Source organism: Salvelinus alpinus, chromosome 21 (genome assembly GCF_045679555.1).
Source record: "Salvelinus alpinus chromosome 21, SLU_Salpinus.1, whole genome shotgun sequence".
Classification (NCBI taxonomy): domain Eukaryota; kingdom Metazoa; phylum Chordata; class Actinopteri; order Salmoniformes; family Salmonidae; genus Salvelinus; species Salvelinus alpinus.
In genome coordinates this window covers 24,326,916-24,342,971 of record NC_092106.1, presented here as the reverse complement: position 1 = coordinate 24,342,971, position 16,056 = coordinate 24,326,916, and the positions used below count along the sequence as shown (strand labels likewise).

General features: G+C 41.9%; 1 protein-coding gene across 6 annotated transcripts in view; it reads right to left on the bottom strand.

Moving 5' to 3' along the window:
* Nucleotides 1-5,101, bottom strand: part of LOC139548099 (CD166 antigen homolog A-like) — a 70,915-nt gene extending 65,814 nt beyond the window's left edge. For all 6 annotated transcript variants that reach the window (XM_071357453.1, XM_071357454.1, XM_071357457.1 and 3 more), the window contains exon 1: nt 4,913-5,101. In XM_071357453.1, the coding sequence (XP_071213554.1) occupies nt 4,913-4,964 (52 nt within the window). In that variant the 5' untranslated portion in view covers nt 4,965-5,101. The remainder of the gene's footprint in view (nt 1-4,912) is intronic.
* Nucleotides 5,102-16,056: the final 10,955 nt, after the last annotated feature.

Genomic DNA, 16,056 nt, shown 5'->3' with positions numbered 1-16,056 from the left:
GGACGTTGTGAAGATGCTGGAGGAAACAGGTACAAAAGTATCTATATCCACAGTAAAAACGAGTCCTATATCGACATAACCTGAAAGTCCACTCAGCAAGGAAGAAGCCATTGCTCCAAAACCGCCATAAAAAGCAAGACTACGGTTTGCAACTTCAATTGGGGACAAAGATTGTACTTTTTGGAGAAATGTCCTCTGGTCTGATGAAACAAAAAGTGAACTGTTTGGCCATAATGACCATCGTTATGTTTAGAGGAAAAAGGGGGAGGCTTGCAAGCCAAAGAACACCATCCCAACCGTGAAGCACGGGGGTGGCAGCATCATGTTGTGGGGGTGCTTTGCTGCAGGAGGGACTGGTGCACTTCACAAAATAGATGGCATCATGAGGAAAGAAAAATTATGTGGATATGTTGAAGCAACATCAAGACATCAGTCAGGAAGTTAAAGCTTGGTTGCAAATTGGTCTTCCAAATGGACAATGACCCCAAGCACACTTCCAAAGTTATGGAAAAATGGCTTAAGGACAACAAAGTCAAGGTATTGGAGTGGCCATCACAAAGCCCTGACCTCAATCCTATAGAAAATTGTGGGCAGAACTGAAAAAGCGTGTGCGAGCAAGGAGGCCTACAAACCTGACTCAGTTACACCAGCTCTGTCAGGAGGAATCGGCCAAAATTCACCCAACTTATTGTGGGAAGCTTGTGGAAGGCTACCCAAAACGTTTGACCCAAGTTAAACAATTTAAAGGCAATGCTACCAAATACTAATTGAGTATATGTAAACTTCTGACCCACTGAGAATGTGATGATAGAAATAAAAGCTGAAATAAATTATTCTCTACTATTATTCTGACATTTCACATTCTTAAAATAAAGTGGTGATCTTAACTGACCTAAGACAGGGAATTTTTACTAGGATTAAATGTCAGGAATTGTGAAAACTGAGTTTAAATGTATTTGGCTAAGGTGTATGTAAACGTCCGACTTCAACTGTATCTAAATGCAGTAATAGTGCAGTTATTCTGTGTACCATTCAAAGATACAGTAGCTGTTTGCTGTGTGCAGCATAGAGTGCATAGTCCTTTAGTTTCTATGGGCCAGATGGCCGGTTGGTGAGGGACACAGCCCAGGGAAAGAAACTGTTCAGGTGGTAGGAGGCTTTGGTCATGATTGACCTGAACCGCCTGCCAGAGGATAATTTTTGGAATAAAAGATCAACAGTGTATCTAATTACTGACTGATGGTGTCTATTCTGAAAACTACCTTCACAAACAGAGCACTTAGTTTAAAACCTACAATTCAACATTTACAATGAGGCATGTAGTGATAGATGAAACGGGATTCTGTGATTTGACGAAGATAGATAACTAGAGGGTTGCCTAGTGATTCTTAAAATGACACGGCATATGAAGGTGTAATGAGTAACCAGCACATTGAAAAGTTATCATCAATCCTCCATAGAACAAGCAAACAGACACATGGTTTCCCCATTTATGGAGGACGGCCTGTCTGCCAGCATCATGTTTACTCATCAAATGTTGGTGTGGAGGGCTATAAACCAAATTAAAACCAGGGGCAAATGGCAACGGAGCTACAACATTTAAGTCATTTAAGTCACAACACACAGTCCAACTAGAAAAACTGTCAACACGTGACATGCTATTATCTTAGGGGATGCTCTTTTTTCCACCCAGTTCAAATAAAAACAACTGAGAGTGGGTGACAGTGACAAGTGAGGCACACTGTAATTTACAATGACAGGCATGTCATGTAACAGTGTCAGACAGAGGAGGACCTAAGTCAGATCACCCACCTCCCTTCCCAACCTGGTCTCAGAGCATTTCGTATTATTCTGTACGTTATTCCGAGACACTCCATTAGTACGATATGTTATGTATGGTATGGTTACATAAGACACATAGTTACTTAAGACTAAAACAAAATGAGGGTGGTTGGTTGGGCGTATAACGCCAACGTCTAGCTACCCAGAGGTTGCGAGATCAAATCTCATCACGGACAACTTTAGAATTATAGCAAATTAGCAACTTTTCATCTACTTACTACTTTTTAGCTACTTTACAACTACTTCGCATCTTAGCTAACTGTTCCCCTAACCTTTACAGTTTTAGCTAACCCTTCCCCTAACCTTAACCCTTTAACTTCTTTGGGATAGGGGGCAGCATTTTCACGTTTGGATGAAAAGCGTGCCCAGAGTAAACTGCATGCTACTCAGTCCCAGTTGCTAATATATGCATATTATTAGTAGATTTGGATGGAAAACACTATGAAGTTTCTAAAACTGTTTGAATGATGTCTGTGAGTATAACAGAACTCATATGACGGATGAAAACCTGAGAAAACTCCAACCAGGAAGTGGGAAATCTGAGGTTTGTAGTTTTTCAACTCTTGGCCTATCGAATACACAGTGTCTATGGGGTCATATTGCACTTCCTAAGGCTTCCACTAGATGTCAACAGTCTTTAGAACCTTGTTTGATGCTTCTAATGTGAAGTGGGGGCGAATGAGAGGGGATTGAGTAAGGTCTCTCTCAGAGTGGCATGAGCTGACCATGCGCGTTCATGTGAGAGTTAGCTTGAGTTCCATTGCATTTCTGAAGACAAAGGAATTCTCCGGTTGGAACATTATTGAAGATTTATGTTAAAAACATCCTAAAGATTGATTCTATAATTCGTTTGATATGTTTCTACGGACTGTAACGGAACTTTTTGACTTTTCGTCTGCACCTAGTGATCGCGCGCCATGAATTTGGATTACTGGGCTAAACGCGCGAACAAAAAGGAGGTATTTGGACATAAAGATGAACTTTATCGAACAAATCAAACATTTATTGTGGAACTTGGATTCCTGGGAGTGCATTCTGATGAAGATCATCAAAGGTAAGTGAATATGTATAATGTTATTTCTGACTTCTGTTGACTCCAACATGGCGGATATCTGTTTGGCTTGATTTGTTGTCTGAGCGCCGTACTCAGATTATTGCATGGTTTGCTTTTTCCATAAAGTTTTTTTGAAATCTGACACAGCGGTTGCATTAAGGAGAAGTATATCTTTAATTCTGTGAATAACACTTGTATCTTTTATCAATGTTTATTATGAGTATTTCTGTAAATTGATGTGGCTCTGTGCAAATTCACGTGATGTTTTGGAGGCTAAGCCAAATGTAAACTGAGGTTTTTGAATATAAATATGAACTTGATCGAACAAAACATACATGTATTGTGTAACATGTTGTCCCGGGAGTGTCATCTGATGAAGAATATCAAAGGTTAGTGATTAATTTTATCTCTATTTCTGCTTTTTGTGACTCCTCTCTTTGGTTGGAAAATGGCTGTATGCTTTCTGTGACTAGTTGCTGACCTAACATAATGATATGTTCTGCTTTCGCCGAAAATCCTTTTTGAAATTGGACACTGTGGTTGGATTAACGAGAAGTATATCTTTAAAATGGTGTCTAATACTTGTATGTTTGAGAAATTTGAATTATGAGATTTCTGTTGATTGAATTTGGCACCCTGCAATTTCATTGGCTGTTGGCGAACCCCATTCCCAGACAGGTTAACCTAACTCCTAATCCAAACCCTAACCTTAACCCTAACCCTTAGCCTAGCTAACGAAATGGGTGATGGACATACACAAATTAATACATACCATACGAAACGTAACATATCATACTAAATGCAGTGTCTCGGATTTACATACAAAATATTCCGAAATGCTCTGAGACCAGGTTTCCCTTCCCTCTCCCGATGGACTATTCAGAGCTCCACTGCAGTTTAGTTAAATGTTGAGACTGAATGTTTAAACACATGGTGTGTACCTGTTGGCTTGGAAAAAGTATTTATTTAAAGAAATGTACAGAACGTAAAACAGCCAAATTTCAATATTTTTCCTCATCTAATGTAGTTACCCCCCTCCCCCAACACACAGCACTCTCATTCCTATAATACCCCATCATCCCTGCCCCCAGTTCCTAGAACTGACTCACCACGAAATCACCCCATAACACCACCCCACCCATCTCCAGCATTCATTCAATTGAACCCATTCAGCATGACAAAAACACTGAAATTATTAACTCTTAGGGGCTTCAAATAATTTCAGCTACTATTTGGTCAATAGACTGTATAATATACAAGGGATGGGGCCCCATGAAGGAACACAACACATATCCATCATGTTAATGTTGAAAAGGGTGTGAAGAATAACATCTTACTATGAGATATGTCAGATAGCAGGTTATCTGACTGCAACTCGGTTATGCACCAAATCAGGTCCACATTTCAAATAGTAATTCACTCACATTCCTAATTTGGAAGGCATATATTCAATTATTTAAGCAGTACATAATAATTTATCAAGTGTTGCATTAGACAGCGGATGCAAGGCGCGCCTGCCTCGTGAGGAAACACTGGTAAGTGTGCGCTTTGAGTGCATAATGCACATGTTTGGGGGTGAACGTTGCCACACAAGTTTACCACACAAATTATTGTGAAAACTCGGTTTACTGTTGTAAGTATTGTAATAAACGAGAGGACAGCTCTCCCAAATTGAGAGCACATCACTATCACCTGGCGAAACCTATTCTACACTCACACGAAGTGTGGCCAGAGGCTGTACACCCTTATGCACACAGTAGTTATGCTTTGCGCAATAATGGTTAAAAAATAACCCTCTAACCATGACTATAACTAACTACAACTTTGTCTTCACAAACCTCCGTGGAAATCAATATTGCCAATCGAATAACAAGCATTTTCACTTTAGATGTATCGTCTACATACTCATAATCCCCATGTAGTTCCCATTAAGTTTTTATTAAAATTTTTGATAAAATGTAACAGTTTTCTTTTAAACAATGTAAAATATGATGCATGTTAGGCTACATACAGTACCTTGGTAGACAAGCGCGACGAGGAGGGTACACAGACAGCTGGAAAAGTGCATCCTGGCAAATGTCAGATATCCTTGTTCTGCTGTTCCTAAAGTTTGATAATATGTTCGTTGATATCGATCAGTTAACTTCCTTCCGTAAACGTCAGGGTTAAATACTGAGATATTCACTAACTGTGTTCAGTTACAGTTGTATAACATCTGCTCTGACGCTTGGCTTGGCTAACAGGTAAAATGCGGGAGCGCGTCGAGTGAGCGACGAAGGGAAGCTCTGTAGGGTAGGGGTTTACAGCAACTCCGCCCAGGATCTACCACTGTCTTGTGGACCCCACTCCGCACTGCATTACACACACACACACACACACACACACACACACACACACACACACACACACACACACACAGTAACTAAAGGTCGCTAGTTCGAATCCCCGAGGCGACAATGTGAACAAATCTGTCGATGTGCCATTGAGCAAGGCACTTAACCCTAATTGCTCCAGGGTCGCCGTTGATAATGGCAGACCCTGGCCGTGGCCCCACTCTCCGAGGGTCTCAGGAAGAGTGGGATATGCAACAAAAAAAAACTATTTCGAAATAGGACAAATATAAGCACACACACACACAACTGCCAAAATAACCCACTGGGCACAGACGTCATTTCAACTTCTAGTTTGATTTACAGTACCAGTCAAAAGTTTGGACACACCTACTCATTCAAGGGTTTTCCTTTATTTTTACTATTTTCTACATCGTAGAATAATAGTGAAGACATCAAAACTATGAAATAACACATAAAGAATCATGTCGTTACCAAAAAAGTTTTGAACAAATCCAAATATTTTTTATATTTGAGATTCTTCTAAGTAGCCACCCTTGGCCTTGATGACAGCTTTGCACACTCTTGGCATTCTCCCAACCAGCTTCATGAGGTAGTCACCTGTAATGCATTTCAATTAACAGGTGTGCCTTGTTAAAAGTTCATTTGTGGAATTTCTTTCCTTCTTAATGCATTTGAGCCATTGAGTTGTGTTGTGACAAGGTAGGGTTGGTATACAGAAGATAGCCATATTTGGTAAAAGACCAAGTCCATATTATGGCAAGAACAACTCAAATCAGCAAAGAGAAACAACAGTCAATCATTACTTTAAATAAAATAAAATAAAATAAAATGTTATTAGTCACATGCGCCGAATACAACAGTTGTAGACCTTACAGTGAAATGCTTACTTACGAGCCCCAAACCAACAGTGCAGTTTCAAAAAATGCGGATAAGAATAAAATATAAAAATAAAAATAAGTAATTAAAGAGCAGCAGTAAAAAATATCAATATATGCAGGGGGGTGCCGGTACAGAGTCAATGTGCAGGGGCACCGGTTAGTTGAGGTAGTACGTACATGTAGGTAGAGTTAATTAAAGTGACTATGCATAGATGACAACAGAGAGTGGCAGTGGTGTGGAGAGGGAAGGGGGGGAGGCAATGCAAATAGTCTGGATAGCCATTTGACTAGATGTTCAGGAGCCTTATGGCTTGGGGGTAGAAGCTGTTTAGAAGCCTCTTGGACCTAGACTTGGCGCTCCGGTACCACTTGCCGTGTGGTAGCAGAAAGAACAGTCTATGACTAAGGTGGCTGGAGTCTTTGACAATTTTTAGGGCCTTCCTCTGACACCACCTGGTATAGAGGTCCTGGATGGCAGGAAGCTTGGTCCCATTGATGTACTGGGCTGTTCGCACTACCCTCTGTAGTGCCTTGAGGTTGGAGGCTGAGCAGTTGCCATACCAGGCAGTGATGCAACCAGTCAGGATGTTCTCGATGGTGCAGCTGTAGAACCTTTTGAGGATCTGAGGACCCATGCAAAATCTTTTCAGTCTCCTGAGGGGGAATAGGTTTTGTTGTGCCCTCTTCACGACTGTCTTGGTGTGCTTGGACCATGTTAGTTTGTTGGTGGACACCATGTGGACACCAAGGAACTTGAAGCTCTCAACCAGCTCCGCTGCAGCCCCGTCGATGAGAATGGGGGCGTGCTCGTTCCTCTTTTTCCTGTAGTCCACAATCATCTCCTTTGTCTTGATCACGTTGAGGGAGAGATTGTTGTTCTTGCACCACACGGCCAGGTCACTGACCTCCTCCCTATAGACTGTCTCGTTGTTGTCGGTGATCAGGCCTACAACTGTTGTGTCATCGGCAAATATAATGATAGTGTTGGAGTCGTGCCTGGCCGTGCAGTCATGAGTAAACAGGGAGTACAGGAGGGTACTGAGCACGCACCTCTCAGGGGCCCCTATGTTGAGGATCAGCGTGGCGGATGTGTTGTTAGCTACCCTTACCACCTGGGGACGGCCTGTCAGGAAGTCTAGGATCCAGTTGCAGAGGGAGGTGTTTAGTCCCAGGGTACTTAGCTTATTGATGAGCTTTGAGGGCACTATGGTGTTGAACACTGAGCTGTAGTCAATGAATAGCATTCTCACATAGGTGTTCCTTTTGTCCAGGTGGGAAAGGGCAGTGTAAAGTTTAATAGAGATTGCATCATCTGTGGATCTGTTGGGGCGGTATGCAAATTGGAGTGGGTATAGGGTTTCTGTGATAATGGTGTTGATGTGAGCCATGACCAGCCTTTCAAAGCACTTCATGGCTACAGACGTGAGCGCTACGGGTCGGTAGTCATTTAGGCAGGTTACCTTAGTGTTCTTGGGCACAGGCACTATGGTGATCTCCTTAAAACATGTTGGTATTACAAACTCGGACAGGGAGAGGTTGAAAATGCCAGTGAAGACACTTGCTAGCTGGTCAGCGCATGCTCGAAGTACACATCCTGGTAATCCGTCTGGCCCTGAGGCCTTGTGAATGTTGACCTGTCTAAATTGTCTTACTCACATTGGCTGTGGAGAGCGTGATCACACAGTCTTCCAGTACAGCTGGTGCTCTCATGCATGTTTCAGTGTTACTTGCCTCGAAGCGAGCATAGAAGTAGTTTAGCTCGTCCGGTAGGCTCGTGTCACTGGGCAGCTCTCGGCTGTGCTTCCCTTTGTAGTCTGTAATGGTTTGCAGGCCCTGCCACATCTGACGAGCGTCAGAGCCACTGTAGTACGACTCGATTTTAGTCCTCAATTGACGCTTTGCCTGTTTGATGGATCGTCGGAGGGCATAGCGGGAGTTCTTATAAGCTTCCGGGTTAGAATCCCGCTCCTTGAAAGCGGCAGCTCTACCCTTTAGCGCAGTGCGGATGCTGCCTGTAATCCATGGCTTCTGGTTGGGGTATGTACGCACGGTCACTGTGGGGACAACGTCATCGATGCACTTATTTATGAAGCCAATGACAGATGTGGTGTACTCCTCAATGCCACTGGAGGAATCCCGGAACATATTCCAGTCTGTGCTAGCAAAACAGTCCTGTAGCTTAGCATCTGCTTCATCTGACCACTTTTTTATTGATATAGTCACTGGTGCTTCCTGCTTTAATTTTTGCTTGTAAGCTGGAATCAGGAGGATGGAATTATGGTCAGATTTGCCAAATGGAGGGCGAGGGAGAGCTTTGTATGCATCTCCATGTGTGGAGTGTAGGTGGTCCAGAGTTATTTCCCTCTGGTTGCACATTTATCATGCTGATAGAAATTTGGTAAAACTGATTTAAGTTTCCCTGCATTAAAGTCCCCGACCACTAGGAGCGCCGCCTCTGGGTGAGCGTTTTCTTGTTTGCTTTTGGCAGAATACAGCTCATTCAATGCTATCTTAGTGCAAGCCTCTGACTGCGGTGGTATGTAAACAGCTACAAAGAATACAGATGAAAACTCTCTCGGTAGGTAGTGTGGTCTACAGCTTATCATGAGAAACTCTAACTCAGGCGGGCAATAGCTTGAGACTTCCTTAGATATCGTACACCAGCTGTTGTTTACAAAAATACATAGACCGCCGCCCCTTGTCTTACCAGACGCCGCTGTTCTATCCTGCCTGTACATTGTATAACCAGCCAGCTGTATGTTGATATTGTCGTCGTTCAGCCACGACTCTGTGAAGCATAAGATGTTACAGTTTTTAATGTCCCGTTGGTAGTTTAATCTTCCCAGTAACTCGTCCATTGTATTGTCCAAAGATTGCATGTTTGCTAGAAGAATTGCTGGAAGTGGGGATTTATTCGATCGCCTCCGACTTCTCAGAAGGCAGCCCGCTCTCCGGCCTCTCTTTCTCTGCTTCCTCTTCATGCAGATTACTAGGGTCGGGGCCTGTTCCCGAGGGAGTCATATATCTTCTGCCTCGGGCTCGTCAGAGTCGTGAAAGAAGAAAAAGGATTCTGCTAGTCAATGGTGAGTAATTGCAGTCCTGAGGTCGAGAAGTTATTTTCGGTCATAAGAGACGGTAGCGGCAACATTATGTACAAAATGAGTAAAAAAAGAAGTTACAAACAACGCAGATTAACGAACAAAAAAACAGGTTGGGGGCACGTAAAACATCTGCCTTCTGCTTACATGAAGATTAGTCAATATGGAACATTTCAAGTGCAGTCGCAAAAACCATCAAGTGCGATGATGAAACTGGCTCTCATGAGGACCGCAACAGGAAAGGAAGACCCAGAGTTACCTCTGCTGCAGAGGATAAGTTCATTAGAGTTACCAGCCTCAGAATGCAGACCAAATAAATGCTTCACAGAGTTCAGGTAACAGACACTTCTTAACATCAACTGTTCAGAGGAGACTGCATGAATCAGGCCTTCATGGTCGAATTGCTGCAAAGAAACCACTACTAAAGGACACCAATAAGAAGAATAGACTTGCTTGGGCCAAGACAGATGAGCAAATGGACTCTAGACCAGTGGAAATCTGTCCTTTGGTTTGATGAGTCCAAATTTGCGATTTTTGGTTCCAACCGCCATGTCTTTGTGAGACGTAGAGTAGGTGAACGGATGATCTCTGCATGTGTGGTTCCCACCGTGAAGCATGGAGGAGGTGTGGGGGTGCTTTGCTGGTGACACTGTCTGTGATGTATTTAGAATTCAAGGCACACTTAACCAGCATGGCTACCACAGCATTCTGCAGTGATACGCCATCCCATCTGGTTTGCGCATCTTGGGACTATCATGTGTTTTTCGACAGGACAATTACCCAAAACACACCTCCAGACTGTGTAAGGACTATTTGACCAAGAAGGAGAGTGATGGTGCTGCATCAGATGACCTGGCCTCCACAATCACCCAGCCTCAACCCAATTGAGATGGTTTGGGATGAGTTGGACCGCAGGGTGAAGGAAAAGCAGCCAACAAGTGCTCAGCATATGTGGGAACTCCTTCAAGACTGTTGGAAAAGCATTCCTTGTGAAGCTGGTTGAGAGAATGCCAACAGTGGGCAAAGCTGTCATCAAGGTAATAGTAGCTACTTTGAAAAATATCAAATCCTTTTTTGGTTACTACATGATTCCATAGGTGTTATTTCATAGTTTTGATGTCTTCACTATTATTCTACAATGTAGAAAATAGTTCAAATAAAGAAAAACCCTTGAATGAGTAGGTGTGTCCAAACCTTTGACTGGTACTGTACATTTGATTGAGTTGTCAACAAACATGAAAAAAAAATGTCACCATGTTCATTGGATTTAGTTGGGTGAAAATATTTTTATTTTCCTTACCAATGATGGCAGAGAGAGAGACAGTAGGTGTTCAAACTAGTGCCTCACTAACATCTTGATTAGAGGCTCAGAATTGTCCAACGTCAGGTGTTAAACTTTAATCCTGTGTTGAATAAAATGAGGACAAAGGTTGGAGAGGATGTGAGCTGTCAGTACTTGTGTTTGGGTAGGTAGTACTATACAGTTAACACTCCTACTAGCCTCAGACTTTGTCGCTGCTGGCTTTACCTGTTGTGGTTGATATACATTTCAAGGCTGAGGTGTGCTGCTGCTGCAGTTAACTGAGATGGCAGTGTTTTTTGGATGGTTTCTATTACTCAGAGTTTATTTCTGTTGAATGTCATATCTTACCTTGAAGCCTCTACCAGTGACATCACCAGAGCATCAACTTCATGAGGTTGTTCTCTGATCCGATGAGCAGAGCATCTTTTCTAATGCTGCTTAGACATGCAGAGGTGTTGGAGGCAGAACATGTGAGGGGAGTTGAGCGGTTGGAAGTCCTGCTCATCGCTTCAGCGCTCCATGTGCTTTCCTACTGCTCCGCTAAAAACCGCTCCGGCTCACAGCTACAACAAAAAAACTCTGCTCCAAATTCGCTCCGTTCATTAAAATCACAATTTAACCAACACCCATCTATTTTTGCAAGATAACGTGAACCTACCAATTGGTTTTTAAGTATTGAAACCAAACCATATGGATTTGAATAAAAAGTATTTGAATAAACATGAAAAGGTGAATGTAAGATTTGAACATCATTTCAAATAGGCACATGTCATATTAAACAGCATATACACATTCTAAATAGGTCAGGAGCCAGGCAGGGAGCCTAAGAAGGAACGAAAATGAATTATTTAGGAAGGCTATATTATTTCAATTATTTCAAGGCTATAGCCTACAAAGAAATACATTGTGAAGCATTTGCGAGTGCAACACAATAGGCTGGCAGGGACATAAAGCTCTCAGCATTTAAACCACATTTTGCTGTATTCAGTCATTATAGTCTATAAATTGTGCATATAGGCTGTGACTTAATTAGAATTAAATACAAATTAAACGAAAAATGACTTAATCAAATGAAAAGCTCCTTGAACGTGGAAATATGCCAGGCCTATTGGGCAAAAATCAAGTATGGCCTATTGAATAGGTAATAGAACGACAATGAACGAAACTTTAAAGAGATCTGATTTTTAGTTTATAGATACTTTGCCACAGTGATACACTTAGTTATCTACCCACCTCGTTCACTTCTTTTAGCATGTGCATGTAGCATGCTCTTGGGATATGTGCCTTTTCAGATTCCACAATTATTCTTTAGTTGTGGACACTAAATCACCGCATTCCCTCTCTTCCTCTTGGTCCTCATCTTTGTAAATTACTTTAATTTAGCATCTGTGTGTTTTATCAGTTTCTTTATGAAAATATTTAGCGACTTCCATGACAGTAGCTAAAGCAAGGGGCTATAGCAGCACACAAGTAGACTACAAATGCAAGCTGTAAGGGCATGCCCTGAACTCTTGAAGTGAGCGCTACTTGGAGAGAAATTGTAGCGGGCGAGAAGACCGATGGTCCAGCCTTTGGGAATCTCGCTCCACGCTCCAGTCAAATTGGGCACGCTCGGCTCACAAACTCTGGTTGGAGCTATAATCAGAAGTGAGTGAGATTATGGAGTTTGCATTTGACAAAACCAGACATTGTGAACTCTCACTGTGCTGTTAACTAAGTGGCTATGCTTGAGTAAAAAGCCGATTTGTGGGGGTGAAAATATATCTTGCTGGGGAAGGATTTCAAGTAATATAGTTTTGTAAGGATGTATTGAGTGCGCTGGTGGTGAAAAACGAAATGCAATATTCTGTGAGAGTGATATGCCTGACTGCACAGGAAGAAACATTTAAATATTTATTTTCTTCTGCACGGATGAGAATTATTGGGTCTGAATGGCGACAATGCCTTAGACTTCGGCATTCAATTACCAAAGAAAAACAGGTTGGTATAATTGGCACTTGAGCTGGGATCTCAGGAGACGCATAGGTTAGCTAGGTAGATAAGGCTAAAGCAAGTAACTCCAAGACTGAACGTCTGAAGGAATGGATGGCCAACATAAATAGTTGAGATAGTTGAACAGGAACATTTAAAACTTTATCTCTAAGAGTCTCGAACTCCACATACTGTACACGATTGCAAGATAATACAGCATTCTTTTTGTGTTATAGATTACGAATGACATATTATGCAAATCCTAGCAAATGTAGCTTTGTTAGTTGTAAAAGGTACACACAAAATAGTACAATACTAAATCAATCAAATGTATTTATAAAGCCCATTTTACATCATCAGTTGTCACAAAGTGCTTATACAGATAAGTTACTCAGCCTAAAACCCCTAAGAGCAAGCAATTCAGATGTAGAAGCAGGAAAAATGACTAGAGAAAATGTATTCTTGTTTAGGAGGGAAAGAATGATGGTGAATACACAGTCATATTTAGTATTCACTGGAAAGCATTTGATATCCACAGAGTTGAATAATAAGGTTTCACAGAGAATAATTAATTACAGTATATGTCATATGTCATATATATAATGTCATATCAAGGCCACTATACCGGTGTGCACATCTTTTATTTGATGAAAGAGAATGTTCTCACTTTGATATCTTTTGAGACATCTTGTGACATTGCCCTTGCTATCAGGGTGAATACAAAGAACCATGCGTTGCTATGGATTTGTAGAATAAAGCTAGTTATATCTAGGGGCAGTACACATACCTACACAGTGAATCTTTCATGGGTTGAAATCATTACATTACTGATAAGTTTTTATTACTTATTTCAGGGATCTAAGTGACTGTAACATAATGATATATTGATTACCTAAGTGTGTTTTATCATCTCTTGCTCTGAATACGCTATATAAGGCATTGAGCAGGACTTTCAGCAGAGTGACATTGTGCATTAATTACACCATTATAGCCTAGATACTAATCATGTTTCTGTCTCTGTGCTCTGTTGTGGAGAAGCAGCATGTATGATATGACACAGGCAGTGGCGATTTTAGCATGTAAATCTTGGTGGTGCAAAAAAAATATATATGTGGGATGCATGCCAGTAAAGTCACTACACAACACAACACTAAACAATACATAAATTGCACTATAACGGTGACAAACGGTGCCCACAAAGTTTTAGGGCCTACTTAAAGCTGTCCTAACAGCAGAGTCGCAACAGCAGTCCCGACACCTTACCACTGCTACATCTGGTTATCAGCGGAGCCTTGTCTGGCAGCGAAACAGTTTATTCAGCCTCATTTACTGCCTGTTAAAAAAACATAGCTGATATGGCTGACTTGCTTAAACAAATGTGGTTTCTACTGACAATTGAGATGTACAAACTCAAATAAAATAAAAATATGTATTTATTTATTTGTCACATACACATGGTTAGCAGATGTTAATGCGAGTGTAGCGAAATGCTTGTGCTTCTAGTTCCGACCATGCAGTATTATCTAACAAGTAATCTAACCTAACAATTTCACAACAACTACCTCATACACACAAGTGTAAAGGAATGAATAAGAATATGTACATAAAAATATATGAATGAGTGATGGCCGAACTTGTCACGCCCTGGCCTTAGTATTCTTTGTTTTCTTAATTATTTTGGTTAGGTCAGGGTGTGACATGGGGAATGTATGTGGTTTTTGTAGTGTCTAGGGTGGTTGTAAGGTTTAGGGGGTTTATTAGAGTAGTTGGGTTTATGTTTAGTATAGTAGTCTAGCTGTGTCTATGGTTGAGTGTAGGTATCTAGGAAAGTCTATGGTTGCCTGAATTGGGTCTCAATTAGAGACAGCTGGTTATTGTTGTCTCTGATTGGGAGCCATATTTAAGGCAACCATAGGCTTTAGCTGGTTGTGGGGAATTGTCTATGTTGAACGTTTGTAGCCTGTGTGTGTGTGTGTGTGTGTGTGTGTGTGTGTGTGTGTGTGTGTGTGTGTGTGTGTGTGTGTGTGTGTGTGTGTGTGTGTGTGTGTGTGTGTGTGTGTGTGTGTGTGTGTGTGTGTGTGTGTGTGTGTGTGTGTGTGTGTGTGTGTGTGTGTGTGTGTGTGTGTGTGTGTGTGTGTGTGTGTGCACTACGTTTATAGCTTCACGGTCGTTTGTTGTTTTTGTATAGTTTGTAATAGTGTTTCGTTTCATGTTCATCTTCGTAGTAAAATAAAAGAAGATGGCTTATTTTCCACATGCTGCGTTTTGGTCCGTCTCTCCTCCACACGATCGTGACAGAACTGTCACGCCCTGAGCAAAGAGAGCTTTTTATTCTCCATGTTGGTTAGGTCGGGGTGTGACTAGGGTGGGTCATCTAGGTGATTTATATTTCTATGTTGGCCTAATATGGTTCCCAATCAGAGGCAGCTGTTTATCGTTGTCTTTGATTGGGGATCATATTTAGGCAGCCATTTCCGCTTTGTGCTTTGTGGGATCTTGACTATGTATAGTTGCCTGTGAGCACTATAGCAGCTTCACGTTTCGTTTTGCATTTATTGTTTTCTTTGAGTTTCACTTCAAAATAAAGAGGATGGAACCATTCTACGCTGCATCTTGGTCCACTCATTATAACGAGCGTGACACGAACGGCATAGGCAAGATGCAGTAGATGGTATAGAGTACAGTATATACATATGAGATGAGTAATGTAGGGTATGTACATATTATATAAAGTGGCTAGTGATACATTTATTACATCAGGATGGCAAGATGCAGTAGATGGTATAGAGTACAGTATATACATATGAGATGAGTAATGTAGGGTATGTAAACATTATATAAAGTGGCATTGTTTAAAGTGGCTAGTGATACATTTATTACATCAATTATTAAAGTGGCTGAAGTTAAGTCAGTATGTTGGCAGCAGCCACTCAATGTTAGTGAAGGCTGTTTAACAGTCTGATGGCCTTGAGATAGAAGCTGTTTTTCAGTCTCTCGGTCCCCGCTTTGATGCACCTGTACTGACCTCGCCTTCTGGATGATAGCGGGGTGAACAGGCAGTGGCTCGGGTGGTTGTTGTCCTTGATGATCTTTATGGCTTTCCTGTGACATCGGGTGGTGTAGGTGTCCTGGAGGGCAGGTAGTTTGCCCCCGGTGATGTGTTGTGCAGACCTCACCACCCTCTGGAGAGCCTTACGGTTGTGGGCGGAGCAGTTGCCGAACCAGGCGGTGATACAGCCCGACAGGATGCTCTCGATTGTGCAAATCCTTTTACAGGATGCTCTCTGTAAAAGTTTGTGTGTCTTTGGTGACAAGCCGAATTTCTTCAGCCTCCTGAGGTTGAAGAGGCGCTGCTGCGCCTTCTTCACCACGCTGTCTGTGTGGGTGGACCATTTCAGTTTGTCCGTGATGTGTACGCCGAGGAACTTTCCACCCTCTCCACTACTGTCCCATCGATGTGGAAAGGGGGCTGCTCCCAATGCTGTTTCCTGAAGTCCACGATCATCTCCTTTGTTTTGTTGACATTGAGTGTGAGGTTATTTTCCTGACACCACAC